Source organism: Fulmarus glacialis, unplaced genomic scaffold (assembly GCF_000690835.1).
Source record: "Fulmarus glacialis isolate BGI_N327 unplaced genomic scaffold, ASM69083v1 scaffold14323, whole genome shotgun sequence".
NCBI lineage: Eukaryota > Metazoa > Chordata > Aves > Procellariiformes > Procellariidae > Fulmarus > Fulmarus glacialis.
This window is the reverse complement of record NW_009202420.1, coordinates 15,423-35,247: the sequence shown is the minus strand read 5'-3', so window position 1 is coordinate 35,247 and position 19,825 is coordinate 15,423. Positions and strand designations below refer to the sequence as shown.

At 37.2% G+C, this 19,825-nt stretch overlaps 1 protein-coding gene across 2 annotated transcripts in view; it reads left to right on the top strand.

The window, feature by feature from the left end:
- Positions 1 to 19,331, top strand: part of RFTN2 (raftlin family member 2) — a 31,839-nt gene extending 12,508 nt beyond the window's left edge. For both annotated transcript variants that reach the window (XM_009574280.1, XM_009574279.1), the window contains exons 5-9: positions 783 to 983; positions 5,704 to 5,825; positions 6,933 to 7,036; positions 13,542 to 13,620; positions 18,855 to 19,331. In XM_009574280.1, coding sequence (XP_009572575.1) covers positions 783 to 983; positions 5,704 to 5,825; positions 6,933 to 7,036; positions 13,542 to 13,620; positions 18,855 to 19,124 — 776 coding nt within the window. In that variant the 3' untranslated portion in view covers positions 19,125 to 19,331. The remainder of the gene's footprint in view (positions 1 to 782; positions 984 to 5,703; positions 5,826 to 6,932; positions 7,037 to 13,541; positions 13,621 to 18,854) is intronic.
- Positions 19,332 to 19,825: the final 494 nt, after the last annotated feature.

Here is a 19,825-nt window from a genome sequence, read left to right as displayed (position 1 = left end):
TGTTGAAGTATTAGACAACCTGAGAGCATTTTTTTGCAACTGCTTTGTGTTATTTCTCCACAGCAGTGACATACATGTGAGTGTATTCGTAGAATACATTTATATATCTAGGACTTCATAACTTGTCACCAGTGATTTCCTAAAATGGTATGGATTTGTGAATTTTAATTTTTGATGAATGCTTGTTTATGACTCTGTTTTTGTAAAAGCACTTTATTAATGCCTAGCTATAAAAAGCGCTTGAGGATGTGCAGGTTTTGTGTACTTAACTCACACACTCATTAGGTATTGTGTGGGAAACCCCCGTAGGCAGCTAGTTATACCGGTACTTCAATAATCTTCAAAAAATAACGGGTAAAAATCAATACTGCACAAGGCATTCCTAATATTTAAAAATTTCAAAAATTGTCTTTAATCTTCAGTTATAGTAATTCCAAATATTTGTAGTCAGAAGTTCCATGAGTAGCAGAAATGAAGCCTGTTTCCACTGGGTTTTTCTTAGCTCTAGTATATTTTCTCTGTGCAAAACCCACTTACCTAAAAGGTCCAGTGACAACCCAACTGTAATATGTTCAAATTTTTCTCATATCCCAGAGCGTACCCTACTCATACTTTGTCCTGAGTGTGTTTAGGGCTCAAGCTGAGTACAGTCACATCATGAAACATTCTTAAAACTGTTGCTCAGAGTTAGAAAACCATGTTGAAATAAGAGATTAATAATATTTTTATTTTGGAACACACTTCTTTGAGAGGTTCATTCTTCTTCCTTTTTCTTTTCTTAGACAAGCTATATACAGTCTTCAATGTTTTTGATGATGATTCTGCCTGCTGGACCTATCATGAAGGCATTTTGTCTATGAAAGTAACAAGAAAGGGGCCAGTTATTAGTACACTGGAAGCAGACTGGCTGGAATTAACCACATTTTATTATAAACAAGGATTGTCCTTAATTGATTCTTTTGTACACTGGGAAACTGCTAAAGGTGAGTACTGTCCCAAAATATAATGAAGCTTTTACTTGTTTATGTAACTTGCACAAAGTAGATCATGTTTTGCAACATGGTGTTTTTTGGTGTGAAGGGCAATATGTAAACATGTTCAGATAGTCATTGTAAGTTTATAGAATCTGATACCTGAAAAGGGAATGACTTGTTTTCTGGGCAGTTATAGCTCTGAATAATTGAAATTCCTGCTTTGTTTTACCAAACTGAGGATTTCCAAAGCAGGAAAGTAGTGTAGTGTTATAATGAAATAAACCTTTTGCGCTAGTTCTTTTTTCTTTGTTTTGTTTTTTTAAAGGAAAAGATAATGGGAAGAAATCATTAGATACATGTTTCCCTGATGTTCGTATTCTGCTGCTCACTGTAGATACTGTGCTGCACCCTGTTGAATGTTTCTAATGAGACAAGAGTGCACCTTGAGTTCTCATTGTGCTTACTGTACTGTTAAACCAGACTTTCAGTGCTTCCTGATTTCTCCAGCTCTTTGCTGGGCTTAAAAATTCTTTCCAAAACACCAAATTGCATTAAAATTCAACTGTTGATCCTGAAGTTTCAGGATGTTTCTGCAGGTTGTTCTGGTCAGATGTGGACATATGCGGACATATGCAGAGAGTAGACAAATCTGTTTATGTGCTTGCCCTCAACTGTAGGCAGATCCTCCAGGATCTTTTCACACAGCTGGGAGAGAGGTCTTCCCTGGTCCCACCTGCTTCTTGTGCTCTTCTGCAGGAATCTGCCAGCTCAGTTAATCCTCAAATGGTTACAATGATAGAGCTTCAGGCCACAGGATTTTCAAATTTTCTTCTTCATTCTGCTAGTTTCAGTTTCATCTCAGTTTTTAATCTGGAGAGATCCTACTAGCTCTTTCAGAGTTCCTAGCCTTCATCCTCCTGATGAACAGACGCAAGCCCAATGTCAGCAGTGTCGCTGCTGGCCCAGGCCCGTTGCTGCACACCCTGCTGAGCCCAAAATGCTGCTCTTTGGCACAGCTGTGAGACAGTGCTGTACCACTGCTGAGAAGAGGAGAAGCTCTTCACTGGCTGAAGTATTGTGAACTCTGAAACTCAGCTGTTGGTAAAATATGTAATTAAGAGATTCATTTCCATTTGAACTGAATTTGTCTGAAAGCCAGAAATTGAAGTGTTGCAAAAAATAGTATGTAGCTACCATTGTGCAATTACTTGAAAATAATTTGAAGAAAATGGTAGTACTCTAGCGTTAGGGGAACAGACCAAGAGAGTCTGACATACTAAATCGTTGCAGAATTTATTAATTATTGTAATAAATGTTGTTTGATAGAATTGTTGTTTGATCTAGAATTTAGACTTCACTAATGTGGTACTTTGTCTCTGGTTGGATCTGTTCATGTCTTGCTTGTACTAACTTCTGAGTTGTTGGTGTTCCTTTAGAATTGCTTACGGCAGTTCAGTGTAAGCAAGCAAAACACAGGGCTGCAGTGAAGAAAAGTCTTGTAAAAAGTTTGAAATGTTTTCAGACATCTTAATTTTTGCAATACTCAGGCTCATTATCAAGTGCAGTAGTTTACTTAATAATGTATTAAAGTGGCTTTCGTAAGTCATTTTACATCTGCTTCTTACATGAATTATACAAGGAGGGTAGAATTACTGGGGGTTTGAGTAGTTTTTATATTTACTACATGTCTTATTTAATGCTTCTTTTCTGGTATTCTGATTTAAAACAATATGCATTCAGCATCCCCTTTGCAAGGCTTGGATTAGTGAAGGGCTTAAATTAAAAAGCTTAAAACGTAAAATCTTTGGAAGTTAGATGATGTGGGTTCATCAAAAATCAAACCCTGAAAATAATGACAACTTCTCAGTTTTTTGTTGTTCTCAGTAGTTTATAGTTTTGAGTGAATCACCACATTTCTGTAGCTCTGCAATAAAATAAATTTAGTGATTGTCAGAGGAACACGAGTGCATCAACAGCACTGTATTTACCTCACATTGAATTTGGCAGCTAGTCCCTCTCAAACTGCATATTTTGTGCACATAAACAGTCTAATAGTGCAGCTTGTATTGGTCATCTTTTTTGCTCTTAAATCTTAATTCCTATCTATTGAAGTCAGTGGAAGAACACAGTTTCCTTTGGGGGAGGAGAGGTGAGAAATCAGACTCCTAGTTTTCAATACAGATTTTTTTAGAGCTGGAAAATAACTCTCTGGAGATACGTTACAATTCACTGAGGAGTGTTTTTGGCAGCTGTTGAAATTAATCTTTGCAGCTGTTGTCCAACAACAGTTTCACAGTCTTCCCATTCCCCTGTGTCTGTCTGCTCTTCTCTATGTGAATAACTATCCCATCTTTAATACCCAGGTTATGACTTATTTAGGGATTTCATGCTGCCTCTTTGCAGCAGTTGGTGCTTCTGCTTGCAGCCCCGCTTGACTGGTATGTGTTTTAGTTGGGTGGGACGCTGCTGAATTAAACTGGATATATTCAGAGGCATAGCTCACTTTGTGGATGGAATTCTGCAGCTGATCAAGTGTCTGTAACCACAGTAAGAAATTAATTTAGCTACTGAGTTTTTAAGCTAAACTGTTTGTTCTTGAGGTGAACACTGGAGAGTTTTATAACCAGGTAAAAGTTTGGCATCCAACAGAGGGAAACCTAAAATGCTGTTTTGGGGAGAGAAAGTATTTACGCACTTGCACTCATTACTAGAATTATTTCTTGTATGTCTGCATGTACATCTAACTGTCATCTTCACCTCACTTTTGTTTGTTTGCTTTTAGACTGTCAGGTGTCTTTAGCAGTAGTTGTCCTTTTAATACAGCCTTAGTGAAATGAGCAAATTAATAAAAATAAAAACACCAGATACAAGTCAGGCAGCTGCACAAATCCTCCTCTGGTTGGACTCTACAGATGTTCTGCAGAGTCACAGAATTCTGTTGCTACCAGGATCAAAATGCAATACGCAATTTAAGGCAGGAGGAAGTTTTTAACATAAAAAGAATTTAAAAAAAAAAAATCTTTGTCCGTTCTTAATAACTACCAACTTCTGTGTTCTGCTACCAAAAGAGGATGCAGTCATAAAAATAATCCAAGTAAGTTCTCTTTTAGCAGCCATTTGGATCACTGTAGTGTTTCCTCCATTTGTAGCTGCCTTGGAGGCTCTCATGATCATAGAAGTGCTGTGGCAGTATTTTTGCTTTTACTGGTTTGTGTTATCTGTCATGCAGCATTTTTTTTTTTTGAGTACTGATATTAACAAAGATAAACTATTGTAATCGATAGAATGGACAGGTGAACCAGTTAGCTGCACATGCAGTTTTTTCAGTAGAGGTGATTTTGACATGATACGCTTTATGAATTAACAGTTTGTCTCAAATTACTACTGAGTGGAGGTGTCTTGTGTCAATAACTGTTTCAAATTTAGAGTTATTCTATCATGTTTGAACAACGATAAAAAAAGAAATACTCTAACATGTTATAGGTGGACTGCCCATTTTAAGTATCTGCCTGAACACTGAAGAAAGGTCAAAGTCCATGAATTTATGAGATTGAGTATTTATGAATTATTAGGAGTTGTGCAGATATTCATATGTTTGTGCCTGAACCATATATTCAGTTGCATGTAATCAATCACATTATATTTATGTGTAATCTAAAAATAAAATATGTCCAATATCTCTACAAACGTGTGGATCATATATGCATGCAAGTGTCTAAATAATCATAACTCAAACTACATAAATCTGCTACCTGTAAGAAATAGTTTGAATAAATAGTTGGTATTTAATGGTACATTAACAAGCATGCTCAAAAAATGGGAATTCCTAGTCAACATGGCACAACTTCCATGCCAGTCTGGTCAATTTTTAAAACCAGACCAGTTGTGTTCCATAAGTTTTCTTTGTTTGCTAGGTGTTTTTTTCCCTTTAAGTTTATTTGCCTTCTCTGAAGCTGTGGCAAAAACAATCGTCTCTTTAGATTTATTTGTGCAATATTGGAGAGGATTTAAATCTGATATGCTGAGGATTACATAATTTTACTGTTCAAATTTAGTTTAAGATAGTCAGCTGTCTGCATAAAAGGCTTCCCGATGGCTCTTAGGAGAAGCAAAACCAGAAAATGAACCAATATTTGATGCACGGCTTTAGCTTGGGCCAACCGGATACTGTCAGGCTTCAACATGTGAGTCAGGGACTTGTGCTCTGAAACTTCCTTCCCATCAGGAATCTTCCTACAATTACTTCTGTTTCAGGCTCTTCCTGGGGCCATTTACGTATTTATTTAATTAACAGTAGCTGGGCTTTGCACTTCATGCTTCATTTATCTTTATGCACTCTCCCACCACACCAAAAGCCACATTTATTGTCAGGCGTCAACAATATTGAAGTTGAATAAAGAGGGTTTGTGCCCATCTGCTGTGGGGGATATGTTGAATACAGGAAAATGGAATTCAGACTTGAGCATGGAAGTGGCTAATGCTTTTGAGAAAATGAAATGGTTCATAGTCCAATTTGCGTAGAAAAAGGGTTTTGAATAATTACTTGACTTGCATACTTCAAGTTGTAACTAGATGCAGAAATAACCACAAAATTGAGTTATTTGCTGTCTCAGTTCATTTTATTTTAGAGGACTGTTCAATGAGGAAAAAACAAGCCTATGTGTACATCTCAGTAAGATATCGACCTAAAACTTCATATTACGGTTTATATTTGTCTTTATGTTCACAGGGGACTATGTGCCCAAATCTTTAGAAGGATTATTTATCTACGAAGAAGAAGGTGCTGGGGTTCCAGGTTCTAACAGGAAAGGAAATGATGCAATAGTTGTTGAACAATGGACAGTCATTGAGGTAAATTGGTGATTATTTAGCAATGCAATTTCCTACTTCTAGTTTTCTTTGTTTTTTTCTTTAGAATGCTTGTACCAGTGTTTGATTAAACATTTAGGATGGTTTCTTGAAGCCACCTGCATAAGCTAAACTAAAGCCTTGAGTCATAAAAATGAAGTCAGGCCTGTGGCCATTGGTCAATGTGCATAAAAGAAATATGCTGCAGGGATTCTGGCCTGACATTTACAAATGTTTGTACCAACAAACACAACCACCAAACATTTTATTTTTTAAAAATGTATGTGTTTCAGACCAATTTAGACATAATTTCAGCAAGTGCAGTTCCACTGACAATGTGCTGAAGTATTTTTAACTAAAAAGGGCAAGAAAATAGCAAAAACTAGAAATAGAACAAGAAAAAACTGATAGCGAATGAATTGAGTATGGTTTTCAGATGTATATTCGTAGTAAAATTTTACTGCTAAATATGAAAGACTTCATTTTTTTTTCTAATAAATTTACATGTACTGCAGTAGCATGGTACAGCAATCAAATTATTTAATGTTTTTTTAATAATACTATGAGATTATTGGTATGAATTAACGACATCTGAAAGTAATCGTTGTTGGAGGATACTAAGGGCTTACTTTTGAAATATTCAATGATAAATACATTAACCGATGTGAAAAGAAACAGCATATAACAAAACAAAAAAGCCCAACCACCAAGCCCCCAAAACCTACATATATAGCTAGGTGAAATGCTTGTTATTCAGATGTGAAGTAAAAACCTAAATATATCAATTGAGACGTGTTGTGGTGTTTAAAAAGTTTTTAGGCATTAATTCAGCAACATGACAAGTTTAACAAATGAGATGTGCTTTGAATGTCTTGCTGAATCAGGGCTTCTAACTAAAGTTAATATGCTCTCTTTTCCTAGTCTTCTGTAGTGTTGAACTTTTCAAATTGTTTTCAGATTGAAATAGTGAATCTCTACCAAACAACGCAGTTTGTCATCTCAGAGGATTATCTCGTTATAAATGAGAGGAGAGTTGTTGTAATTTATGTGTAGAAATGAAATAAAACCTGTACAGAGTCTCTTTACTACTTTTTATAATTATTAATGTAGGGGTGTGAAATTAAAACAGATTATGGACCTTTATTGCACACGCTGGCTGAGTTTGGATGGCTCCTGACCTGTGTCCTGCCTACACCTATCGTACGACATGACAGGTACCCAAACAATAGTTTACAGCATTTTTGGTGTATACGTCTCTGAAAAATATCAAGTGTACTTGTGTACTTAAATGTAACGGGAAAAAAAATGCTAATAATGGTAACTGCATATAAAACTTGAGATGTAAGTAACATTATGGTGGAATCTTTTTTACCACACTGCTTTAGGACTGCTGACTTCAGTGAGTTTCAAACTAGACCAATAATCCTAAATTTAAAATATGTTGTTTATATCTAAACGTTAAAGATTTTGTTTAGGAAACTTTTTATCATATACCCAGTCCCCAGCAATGGGGCAACAGTGGGGTTACTCATATGCTTCAAGTTTAAACAAGTGTTGAAATGTTTCACTAATTTAGGACCTTGGTGAATGACTGGTTTAGACTATGTAAGAAGTCATGTTGTCACAAGACAGTCATGCAGTATTTATTGCAAATTAGGGAGGAGAATGTGCTAATCCGGCAAGTTACTGGGCTGATTCTCCTCTTTAATGCAGACATTATGTTTCGTTTCAAATACAGTACCAAAATACTGGATTTCAGTTCTCTTACTGTAATATTTATTTAGATGACTGAGGGGAATTTAGGAGGAGCTAAAATAGCAGACCTGGATCCCCTATAAGGTTCCTCTCATTCGATTAAGATTGTCAAGGTTTGAAAACAAGCAAATGTACTGAGGCATGGCTTAGGGCTTATTAAGGACAAGGGGAAGAGTGGGTGACTTTAGTAATCTTTGGATCCAGACCTCACTATTAAATCAAGACAGCATGAAAAAGGATGTGAATGAAAGATTCTAAGAGAACTGCTCCAGGAAAGTGGAATCTTGTTCAAGTGATTTGACATAATTAAATCAACTCACCCATGTGAGAAGGAGGTTTTTCTGGTCAGGAAATAGTTTGGAATTTTTTTTTGTTTTGGCTGTGATTTTTAATAGTTGATTTTGACCAACTGGTTAAAAGCAAAGACAGAAGAAATTGTGGTAAAACATATGGCATGTTCTGCTATTTTTAAGGGTCTCTGTATGTTCTGTTTTCTTCTGAAATTTATGAAATTCTGAACTTGCAAAACTCTTGCTCCAGAAAGAAGCAGTTTTCAGAACATGAAACAAAATGGTTATCCTTTAATTCATTTCTTTAGACAAAATTTTGTAGTCTAAATGTGTTAGCTTTGGACATGGTGACTTGTTAAGGGTATGTGAACCACTGAGCCCGGTTTTCAGCTGAAATTTTTGGCCAAATCTTAGAGCTTGAGAGTAAGCTTTCAGGACCCAGATCTACTTCTTGAAGGATGCGAGTGGACAATGGGAGAGAAAGATTTTAGTAGTCATGGTGCACTGTGGGTCATAGGATGAGAGAGAGGTTTTAACCTCAAACCTCTTCTATCCCACAAGCAGTGTAACTGTACCCATCCCTGTACGGTTTGGACAGCAGGGACAAGATTGTCCTGATATACTCTGTGTATCAGTATTTGCATCAGGCAAAGTGATGCTATTTTGTACCTTGTAGATTGCAGGGCAAGAGCAGGGCCCATTTAAAAGAAGCTAAGTGCTGTAAGAAAAAAAAATAGGGAAAAGTGCTGTAGGAAGTGCTTACAGATTCATTAGACTGGACCTGTTCCTTGAACTAGTAAAAAGGCAATATACGAGCAAGATATTTCAGTTGCACTAGATGTCTGTAGTAGCATTGCTTCCCAGATGTGAAACAACCAGCCCGTTAATAGCTGTGATCATGCAAAAGGGCGTTGTAACCCGGCTGAATCTGAAGTTGGATTCGTTTTGTATCAACACTAGAATAATTCCGACTAATGAAAAGCATTTGTTTTCTGGGCTAAAGAGTTGGGTAGGTGTCTGCATTAATTGTCTAATACTTGTTGTCCTGGTGTGGCTTGTGAGATACTTCTGGAAGAAATAGGATAAATCACGTTTTGTGTGCCTGTCATGTATCCAATATATAGCTATTCAGTTTTCTGTTTAAAAAAAAAAAAAAAAAGCCTGTGAACAAGAATTCCTAATTAGGAATTAAGAATTCTTAAGAGTCCAAAAAAGAATGCATTTCTATCCTGATAGGCTAAGTAGTGATTGATAAATACTATTTTTAGGCATTGATGTTGGTATTTAAAGAGGAGAAAAAATTCCTGGATGGTTACTATGTGTCTGATATGAAAGATGCCATTACTGTGGTGGTGGATTATCCTTGGAATGCAAGTTAAATGTCTCAATAAAGAAGGACACTTTATGCTGCCTAACAGCTGTTCTTTTCCCAGAACTCTGGAACTCTGACCTCAAAACCCAGCCTGAATATTAACAGGCTTCAGAAACACTGAACAAACAAAATGAGCAACATGTTGGGACTATCTGGCAAATTCATGTTTTCATATTTATTTAAAAAAAAAGAATTTGGACAAAGTATATAAAGAAAATTCTATTTAAGAATAAAATATGTTAGCAGGGCAGCCTGCTCCCCATTTTTATTCACCTTTATATTTTGCTGTAGTCTCTGTTTTCCTCTTCTCATAATTTATTGCAAAACTTTCTCTCATCTCAGATCTTCTGTGATCTATTCCTGGCCATTATCCCCACTGCTTGTCTGCAGACGAGGAGTGTGACCAATAGGCTAACAGGTTCTGGGGTGTGACAGGATTGTCATGCACTGATGTGTTCCTTTTTTGGTTTTTATGTGGTTAGGACTTGAAACAGTTTAAAAACGGCCAGGCTGTGATGTCTGTTCTTGCATGGTTTTGTTATTATTGGAAGTTTTTCTTTTTTACGGATGTTCCTCTCCATAAAATAAAACGTCCTGTTGCGTGGAATGTCATGCCACATGGTAGCTGAATGTCGTGGATCACTGTCCCCTTTCAGGCAGGGGCAGCAGTCTGTAGGCCTGTTTAGTCCTTTAACTCCTACCACAAGGGCTAAATCATGTTGGATGCAGGAAACATTTCCTTGAGAAATGTTATCTTTGCTGTTACAAAGAGAGCAATGGTAGATGTCATATTCTTGAAACATACAGAGTTGCTTTTTTGTGCAACATTGTGGGGTTTTGGGGGGGCTTTTTTGGTCAGCACGCTATAAAGCTCACAGAAATTACCCTCTTCAGTCAGTGATTCTTTTTCCAGGGATATGAGAAAACAGAGCATGAAAAAAAATATGATCCATATCTTGGGTATTTAAATTTTGTCAGTGGTCATTAAAGAATTTTTTTTACCAAAAAAGCAGACCAAAAAAAGAATATAAAAGACCCACAAATAATATTAGTAACCCAAAGAGCCTCCTGCATTATATACAAGTCTTACTTAATAGAAAAATCTTTTCAAGACAAGAGTTTGACGGTAATTATGCTAAGTTCGGAAGGTATATAGCAAGGCTAAAATTAATAGTCCTTTTAGGAGTTAAATCTAGTGATTGGGGGCAGGGAATATTAGAAAATACTTTGCTGGTAACTTAGTGCTACTGCAGTTACTAATACGATACTATCATGACTTTGTAGAATTTCATACATGTTTATGGTCTAAAATTAGAATTATTTCTAAGGGGTTTTTAATTTTTTCATTAAACAGAATCTTTAAGCCAGGAGACTTATCCCAAGCTGGTGTGTGTCTCATAACTGAAAGTCTAGATGCTATGCAATTCCAAAGGAGTGCAAAATTTTATTTTGGGAAATGCAAAAAAAAAAAAAAAGGTTAAAAGAATTTAATACCTTGCTCCTTTTGTTCACTTTCCAGAAAAGTTTGTCTAACCTTAATTTTAAGTGCTTTGTACATAAAATGTTCATGCATAAAAAATAAACCTGTAAAAATCAGAGCTACTAGCAGTACTGGTTAGCTTCTAGCTTGATGATTGTTTTGGGGGACTTACTAAATATATATTTAAAATAAGAGGAGGAATTTATTGCCCATACAGCATAAGCAGACAAGCAAATTGCTGGTGTTTTAACAAAAGAGTCTCTGTTGCTCTTCATCCCTCTTAAAAGACGAGACAGGAAAAAGGCTTCAGCAGCCTTACTCTGCAGTGACCTTTGTTTCCCCTCACTGATTACTGTAGTCCCTGAAAATGGGCAAGGCAGACTGTCTACGAGCGCCGGAAAGCAAGCAGGCAAACACAGTGCAAAAACACTGACTTTGTGGTTATTAATTTATCATGACAAACTACTTAGTCTAAGTTTTCAAAATGCCCTGATTTATGAAGCAAAGATGGAATGTGGAAATGTGAGGGAAGCTATGGAGTGGCTGGCTCTAAGCACTTTTTCTCATTTAAATTCTGTGGAAATCCCACTGTCATTGAGTTCTTTGTGAATTAAGCTCATAGCTGCTTTGTCGTGTGCAGCATTTTAATAAGGTCAGACTTAGAAAATGGTTAATTTACTTATTGTCTACTCACCATCGTGTCCTTTCTCTGTTCTAGTAGAATTTGTACAAGCTGTAGCTTAATGTTTGGGTTTTTTCTTTTCTATGAAGGAATGCAGACACTGTTACAAAATAAGCCGTAGGCTCTTCCCCATGCCAGGGACTGTGCTCAGCCGTCTTGCTTGAGAGAGATTTCCCCATTGATATTATCAAAACAGACATAACTGAGGCAGGGAGAGATACCTAGCAAAGTGGAATAAGGTTGTAGGATTGCTGATTTCCTTGAAATAACATAAAATTGTAACATGTTTTCTTTTAATGAATGCAAATAGTGAGGGAAGGACTTTCAGAGCAGGAAACCTTGTTAACTTAAGGACACTAATGAGTTCTCCTGCCTCCTTGTTTTCCCCACAAGCTGGAGTTTGATAGTTCTCTATTCTCATCCAAGGAAGACATGTAGAGATATGCCATGACCTGAATTCAGCTGGACTGAAAGGAAGATTGTGAGGGGCCAAACACCACCACAGAACTATCATCACTGACTGTTGATCAGATGTAGTTGAGTATGCTGGGAACAGTGCTCTTCTGTGTATTTTCTGAGCTTACTTCCAGGAGCTCTACTGGGAAAGGCTGTTAACAAGCTCTTCCTGATCATAGAACAGTTTTAATCCCTGATTTTTCCTGGGGCAAGTCCCTAATGTTAAATATAATTAATTCTATCAGTCCTAGCCTTGGCATAAAACATGAATCTCAACTTTGTGTGTAGTTAAGATTGTGACATACCCATACTGAAGTACAAACTTATATTATTTTAGTATTCTTTCCACAATGTTGTGCATAATAATACTGTTTTATGATTGATAGATGAGATAGAATCATAGAATCACTTCAAATGAACTCACTACATGTCTTTTGTGTTTCTGTTTTGCTACTTTTCTTTAGCGCACTCTTAAATCTGTAGTCACTTTTCTGCCTTTCAGTGTCTTTCCTTTATATGCATAAAGATCTCATTGAATACTGCCCAGAAGTAGGAGTGGAGGAGAAGAGTTTATCAAAATGTAGTATCTGATCTTTAGAAGAGCACAGAAATTTTTTTAAACCTTCCCATCCTAGAGCCCTGGTCTTGCAATTCTTGCACTCTTTCAGTGCCACAGAGCCAGGCTTTGTAGTACCTATGCAACAATCAATGTGCTGACCTGTATTTCTGATGGAAAGGTGATGAAAATAACTACATAAAAACTTCATGAGGATGTATAACCAGTACTAAAAGAGTGTAACACTTCTGAAATATCATATCAGTAACATCTGATTTGGTTTTGAGGAAAAACTTCGTCTTTTCACATTTATTTTTCTAAAAGTATTTCCTTTTGAAAAAGAAATTAATAGTGCTTCTTTAAATTATATCTACCACAACAGCACCAACATTTGTAAAAGTTCCAGGACTAAAAACTGAAGTTCCTCCTTTTTTTTCTTCCTTTATTTATCTTACTACTTACTCTCTTGTCCTTCCTATGCATGTACCTCCCATGTACAAAACGTCCAGTGTCATTTATCTCATTGTGGATGTAGAACTTATAAAAACTGAGCTGAGTCCTTTTATCCTGCTGTGTCGGTTACATGTCATGTTAGAACTGGAAAACACCTTTTAGTTAGCAGTAAAGAATGTTACTTCCCAAGTTTCATACCACAAAGCATTGAGATATTTGTTGAAGCTGTGGATCTATTGAGATTGGGCCTATTTGTTGTGGTGTTAATAGGTATTAATATGTTGCTGTATATTTGACGGTGAAGATTAGATGAAAGAAAGACTCTCGGGTTAATTTCAGACATTAAGGTACAGACTTTGATTAAAAGTAGGAGCTCTGGTACTTAAACTTTCAAGAGAAGACATGTTAAATAACTAATCATAGTAATACAAATTTTTGTTCTATACCTGTTTTCATGTGCAACACCTTAACCCAGCTCTTTGCTTCTATTTTGTTTTTTAAATGTGATTACAGAACTGTTTAGGAATCAATAAACCAGTTAATGCTTGGTAGTCTATCCTCTTCTCAATCATGGACTTACGTACACACAACTTACAGTTGACTCTGAAGGTATGAACGTGTTACAGTGACTATTACTGCCTGTAAAATATTGAAACAATTTTCTTTAAATTTTAGTGAAGGAAATCTAGCCACGAAGCAAGTCGTTTTTCTTCAGAGACCTGTTATGTGGAATTCTGCTGTCCAGACACCAGAGGTAACATGTTTATGGTATTCATATAAACAGATTAGTACTTCACATAATGGTTAGGTACAGAAACAAACTAGACTTCAAAATTAATGGGGAAAGTGGCAGAAGAGGGTTTTGCTTGAAACAAGTTCAAGTTTGTGGAGGGCTTCTGCAGCTTATGTTATGTTTTTTCTCAGATGTATACTTCTTAAATTAAGCCATAGAGAAAAGCATAAGCATGCTAAAAACTTGTTTTGTGCTAAGAAATTACTGTGTCTCAGGTGGATGAGGTTGGCTATGCTGTAAGTATTTCTTCAGAAGTCTTCAGGAAGTCTTAAACGTTCTGATTCAAATCCTGGATCTGTTGCACATGAAAAAGAAAACATTTTATCTTCACCTCCAAAACGTCTACTTTTGCACTTGTAGAAGTATACAAGTGTCAAGCTGTGCAAGGGATACTGTAATCTGGAGGTTAACAGGGTGAAGGGATGTTAGCTGTTGCTGCATGAAAATGTGTGACAGAAATAGAGGAATTAAAATTCCTGCAGCTGGACCTCAACAACTCCTTGGCCTTGTTGAGTGAGGCTCCCATAATAGTGGTTGTATAAAAGTGCTTTGAGGATTAAGTAACTGGCAGGCACCACATTCTGCTCAGAGTCAAGGTCACAACAGTTACTGCACCTGTATAGCACTATAGTAAATCCTGCTGTGGCCAGAGAAGGACGAACTGGTGGGCTCTTGTTTGCCAAGTCTTTCAACATCCTGTGATGGATTTTTAATTTTTGTTATTTCTGTTTTTCAATGGCCATTCAACCTTTTTCTAATCGACACAGCTTTCCTGTGAAAGTCTTAAGCAGCTATGAAAACTATGGACGTTCTCACCCATATTCAGCACCAGAGTAGTAACTTTACAATCTCTGTCATTCGTGGTATTCTATACTACTACAAGGCAATGACACCTAGTCTCTTCTTTCTCCATCTGTATAAATAGTTCCATGAGTCTCTAAACTTCTTGCATTCATATTTGATCTTTTTCTGTCCTTCCTACATTCTATCCAGAGTGTTACCATCATCTCTATTTTCCTCTGCTTAGTGTTTCTAAAATATACTCTCCCTTTTTTTGTTCTTCTCCAGGCTTTTGCTTATCTCCAGCCTAACTTCCTTCTCACTGCGTCCCCTGATAATTACTACTTCCATGCCTGGAAGAACTGCATTCAGCATGCACAATCAAAATCCGGTTTTATTTTTTGTCTCTACCGCCATCTCAATTCCCAGCTAGTTCTTGTACACTATCTATAATTTATTTCCTCATTTACAAAATTTGAGCTCCTTCTTTTTTTCTCTTCAGTGTTCCGTGTAGTCTGCCTTGCCAATGTCTTAATCTCCTCTTCCATTCATGCCCTCTTCTAAATTCTGCCCTCATACATTTTTTTCCTGTAATTTCCCCGTGTGCCAAGCATCTTCAGCTTTTAGCTTTCAAAGCTTCTGACCTCTGACGCCATGCCTGACTTTGTAGTCTTTACATTCTTTCCTAATACACTTCTGAAAGTATATTTTGGAACACAATTTTGATACCAGTATTGTAAATATTTAAAACCTTATTATGTCAGTCATTATCAAATAAAGTCATACTTTTCCTGATGCTTCCCTACATTTTTTAATACTCTGTATAATAAGAGCATGGACTCCTGATATGAATACTATTTTCCTGGTAAGGCATGTTATTCCTAACTATAAGCATCTCCTAAAAGGCAGCATAACTACATGACACAAGTTAGAATGGTTAAGACTGTATTCTACCAAAAGATGTAATACAAACCAGTTCTGTAAAAACATTCAGTCTGAGGAACTGATGAATCTTTGAGATGTGGTTTAAATTAAAAATAGGAAGTATTATGCTCACAGTTTAAATTGTTACCCAATTGTGAGGTGATCAGCAGCTGAATGACCTTTACATTCTTTGGTTTATACAAATAAAATGGTAATGTGTTTTGTAGTCATTGTTTTACTTTGTGGTAGTGGGAAACCTTTGACTTAAGCATTAACATACTGGAAGTAAACAAGAAATAGCTGATTTGTAGCCTTTCACATCAGGATTACGGTGTTTAAAACTGAACAAACTTAATATCTAAACGTGCTCCTTAAGTACCAGTGAATGTTTTACTTCACCACCAGGAAATTTCAGTATGCTGAGGTCATTTTAGCATGGGATAAATAGGTAGTTCAGGCTGAAGCTGAAATATTTAACAGAAGTAACATTTTCCTTCTGTTTCTCCAATTATGTTGGTTTTCCCCTAAATTTTAATCTTTTTACTTCATTGCTTTTTTTACCAAAATGTCTGAATTGGCAAACAGCATATTACCTTCATTACAATTTAAATTCGTAGATTTATTAGTAATACATAACTCATATAGAATGTCATGCTAGCTTTGCATTGAATAGCTAGATTTCATGTGCAAAACAAGCTACTGAAATTTGAAAGTATTAACTTTTGCTCTAGAAACTTTAAAAAAAAATGTTTATTTGAAATGTCCCCTGGACATTGACAACAGAGCTGTACAGTTTTATCAAACCCTTGCAAACATTTTAGTAAAAACACTTAATTCCTGTGATACTATATTGTTGGGCATGACATCATCATTTTCATTTGTACTACGTATCTTTTTATTGATGTTCAAATTACATAAAAGCTGTTGTTCAAAAAATTTTCATGTCCACAACTTCGGACATTTTTGAAACACAGATAAGACTTAAGGTATCTAAAATGTTTTAAGTTCCAACAAAAAAAAAATCGCATCACAATTTATGTTTATTTAAGCATATCCTTAGCATGAGAAGAATGCTACCTATGAGAGTGTCAAAACAGGAAACCAACAAGGCCCTTTCATTAACTGAATCTTAACAAGAAAGCAGCCTCACACAGGCCTTCTCAAACATGTAACTGTCAAGCCTGCAGAGCTCTGGTCACATCACTGTCCAGCTCTCCGCAGCGTGGCGGGGTCTGGCTGTGGCAGGAGCTGTGCCCCACAGGCAGCTCCAGCTGTTGGACCTCTGTGACTTGCGTTCTGGAGAATGTCAACATGGGGTACAGGTTGCTTTGCGTACTCGGGATTTTTTTTTTTTAAAAATTGTTGGGTCGACGTTAGCATTGCCATTTCTAAAGGAAGTTTTGCTTCAGTAAGAATTGAGGGGAAAAACCCTATCACCTGTTCTCTTATTCCCATAGCGTCTTTTTTCTGAGGAGGGTGTATTTTATGTCCTCACAGCTCATCTCTCTGCCTTCTTGTATATTCATGGTTTAGTGCTTTATGACCTCGCTTACGATTTATGTAATGGTTCCAAGGCCTCTTGGATTAGAAGGGCTATACTGTCTCAGTGGGTTCTTTGCTTTACCATTTGCTTTTCTAAGAAAATAGTTCAGAAGAGGAGATCCAAGATTGAACCACACAGTGCTTGAGGGTTTTCTGGTTTTTTTCTTTTCTTTTTTTCCTTTATTTCCCTCAGGCAGACCTCTCCATCCTCTTACTGTGGCATCCAGGCAAAGCATATTTCCTTCTGTTTCTCCTGAGGCAACACTATTTCCCCTTAGTCTAATTTCCCAATGTCTCCTTTAACAGCTTCCCTAAACACATTTCCTTTAGCCACAAGGGCCATTGTTTTTACTGTTTCAAAAGGGTTTGAGAAAAAACTTCGCAATGTATAGAAGGGGGGCACAGAACGTGTCAGAGCTAGACAAAAACAGTTGTAGGATGTTTATGTTTTTAAAGTGTTAGCATTTCTGCAAATCCCCCTGCAAGAGTGCTCGTGTCCTTTACCCAGCAAAACACAGTTCTGTGCTGAGGCTGGATTCCTTCTTAGCTAGCTGTCCTCCTCCTGTGGACAGGGCTGTGTCCCCTGGCAAAGCACCTCCTGGTTTAGCAGTGCGTGTGCTGACAGCAAGGCTCCAGGCAGAGAGCCAGGGCACTTCTGCCTTCCTGACCATGCTCTGCCTCCGGAAGTGCTGCGTCATCACAGATCTGAGTACCTTGGGTGGCTCCTGATGCTAAAATAAAATAAACCTTGTATGTATTTGTAATGCCTGAGAGGACCCTTAGCATAGTCTGATAGGTCTATTGTCTGCATAAATCACAATCTGCTTACTTTTCTTTTTGACATTGGCAGCCATCACTTCAAGAAGCAGCATGTCGGGAGATGCCAGTACTAATGTCAGATGGTATTTATACTGAATTCTTCCTGTGCAAGGTCTCTTTAGAGCCCCTCTCAAATTGCTGTACGGGATAACCTCTGGCTTCCATCTGCATAGATCCACCATGTGGATTGAATGCAATTCTCAAGAAACTTTCAGTTATCTGAGGAGTCTTCTGAAGGTCTTTATGAGCAGAACTGGAAAGATGGGAGAGCATAGCAGTCTCACCATGAGATGGATCAGTAGGAAAACTTCAGTCCTATCAAGTGGTCAGATCGCAGTCTTTAAGAGCTCAACGTTGGAGTTTAATTCACATCTTTATCAAATATCGCACTCTTGTTGAAGCTTCTAGACAGAACTGTGTTTGGGGAAGCGATCAACATCCACTGACTTTCAGAGCAGCTTACAGATGAGGGCACTAGCCAGATATTGTTCATGGTGGCATGTAGAAACGTGAGTGAAGGAGAGTGAGCGTATGCCTACAGTGGTAGCTGGAGATGGTGGAGCTGTGAGAGCTGCATGCCTGCCACTGCCCGGCCCCCACACTGCTCCAGGCAGGAGGGACCTCTGCAGCTGAGAGGAAGCTGATAGCTCTGCCACCCTCAAGCATTCATCCCTGCGGAGCACGAGAAAAGGCAGTGCACGCATGTGCCCTATGGCAGAAAGCGTCAGAGTCAGGGTATGTTAGGTGTGTATGTTAGGCACAGAAATCATGCTTTCTTCAAACAGCTGATTTTAGCATGGGTTAAGACTTGTAAATCATTCTGGAGCTGCCAAGCACTACATAAGAATCGAGCTTTGTTGGAGTACTTTTTCTTAGCGTTCATTTGTGCTTTCCTGAATCTTGATTATGTCTTGTATCTTCTTTGTCTCTCTTTAAATTTATTTATAGAGAACAAAAATTTATCTGTTGGAGGTTTTTTCCTCCAGAGGAGTTCATAGTTTAAACCAGAGTGCTAAATGCTGCCTTATGTTAAAATGCAGCTCACATTAAATCCATGCATGACTCATTGTTTGGCTTTTTTTTTCCCCTCCCTAAATAAGCTAACATTTAAACATCCTCTTGTATTTCAGAAGAAATCCTTAAGACAAGTCATTGGGGAGGAAAAAGGGAAAGTCTCTAGCAGAAGTGTTGGATTAGACACAGCTACTTCTTGCCCTGTAGAAATTGGACAACCACCTGATGAGTTTCATCTATCTCCTTCTAAACAATGTTGGATCAAGGAGGGATCTTCCCAGTATGGAGGCTTTCCAGGATTCAGTAGCAGTGACGGAGTGTTAAGGGAACTGGATGATGGACAATTTGAGCAAGAAGATGGAGTCACTCAGGTCACATGTATGTGATAAAGTAAGTAACTGCATCAGATGGACATGTACATAATTCACACGTTTTAAAAAAAAAACCATACTACTTTAAATGCATTGGTATAATCCTATGACTTCTCCCAGACTCATTTTGTATTTTTGTCTGTTTCTTTGTTGTGTTAATCCTACTGTAGTAATAATACTACTGCAAAATAATTCGGTTTTCTGTCTCTCTTTAATAGAATAACTACATGACTGGGTGCTCTGCTAACTTGTTAATGCTTTTGACAAGCAAGGAAGCAAATGCTGCAAAACAGTGACAGTTTGAATTGTGTATGAGGGAAAAGAATGAGGATGTTCAGGATTTTCCGCAAGCTGGAGGAGTGTTTCTTTTCTTTTTTTTTTTTTTTTTTTAAAAGGATGTTGTAAATATTGGTGGGGAAAAAAAGAAAAATGAACTATCTGGCTGTTCTTAAGTTTTAACGTAATTTTCATTTTACTTGCCTTGCATAAATTCAAAAGCCTAGAGAAATGTAAGTCTTACACTAGAGTGTTAATAATTTAAGCTACGTTCAGACTTGGTATGTACAGAAAACCTCTGGAAGCTGTAGGCAGACTCCTGTAATATAATTTCACCTATGCAGGTTTTACCAGGATTCCTTGTACATCTAAGCCAAAAGCTATCTGAGCATATTGCTTGTATAATGATGTATTCATAATTTACTCATGAGTGGAAATTA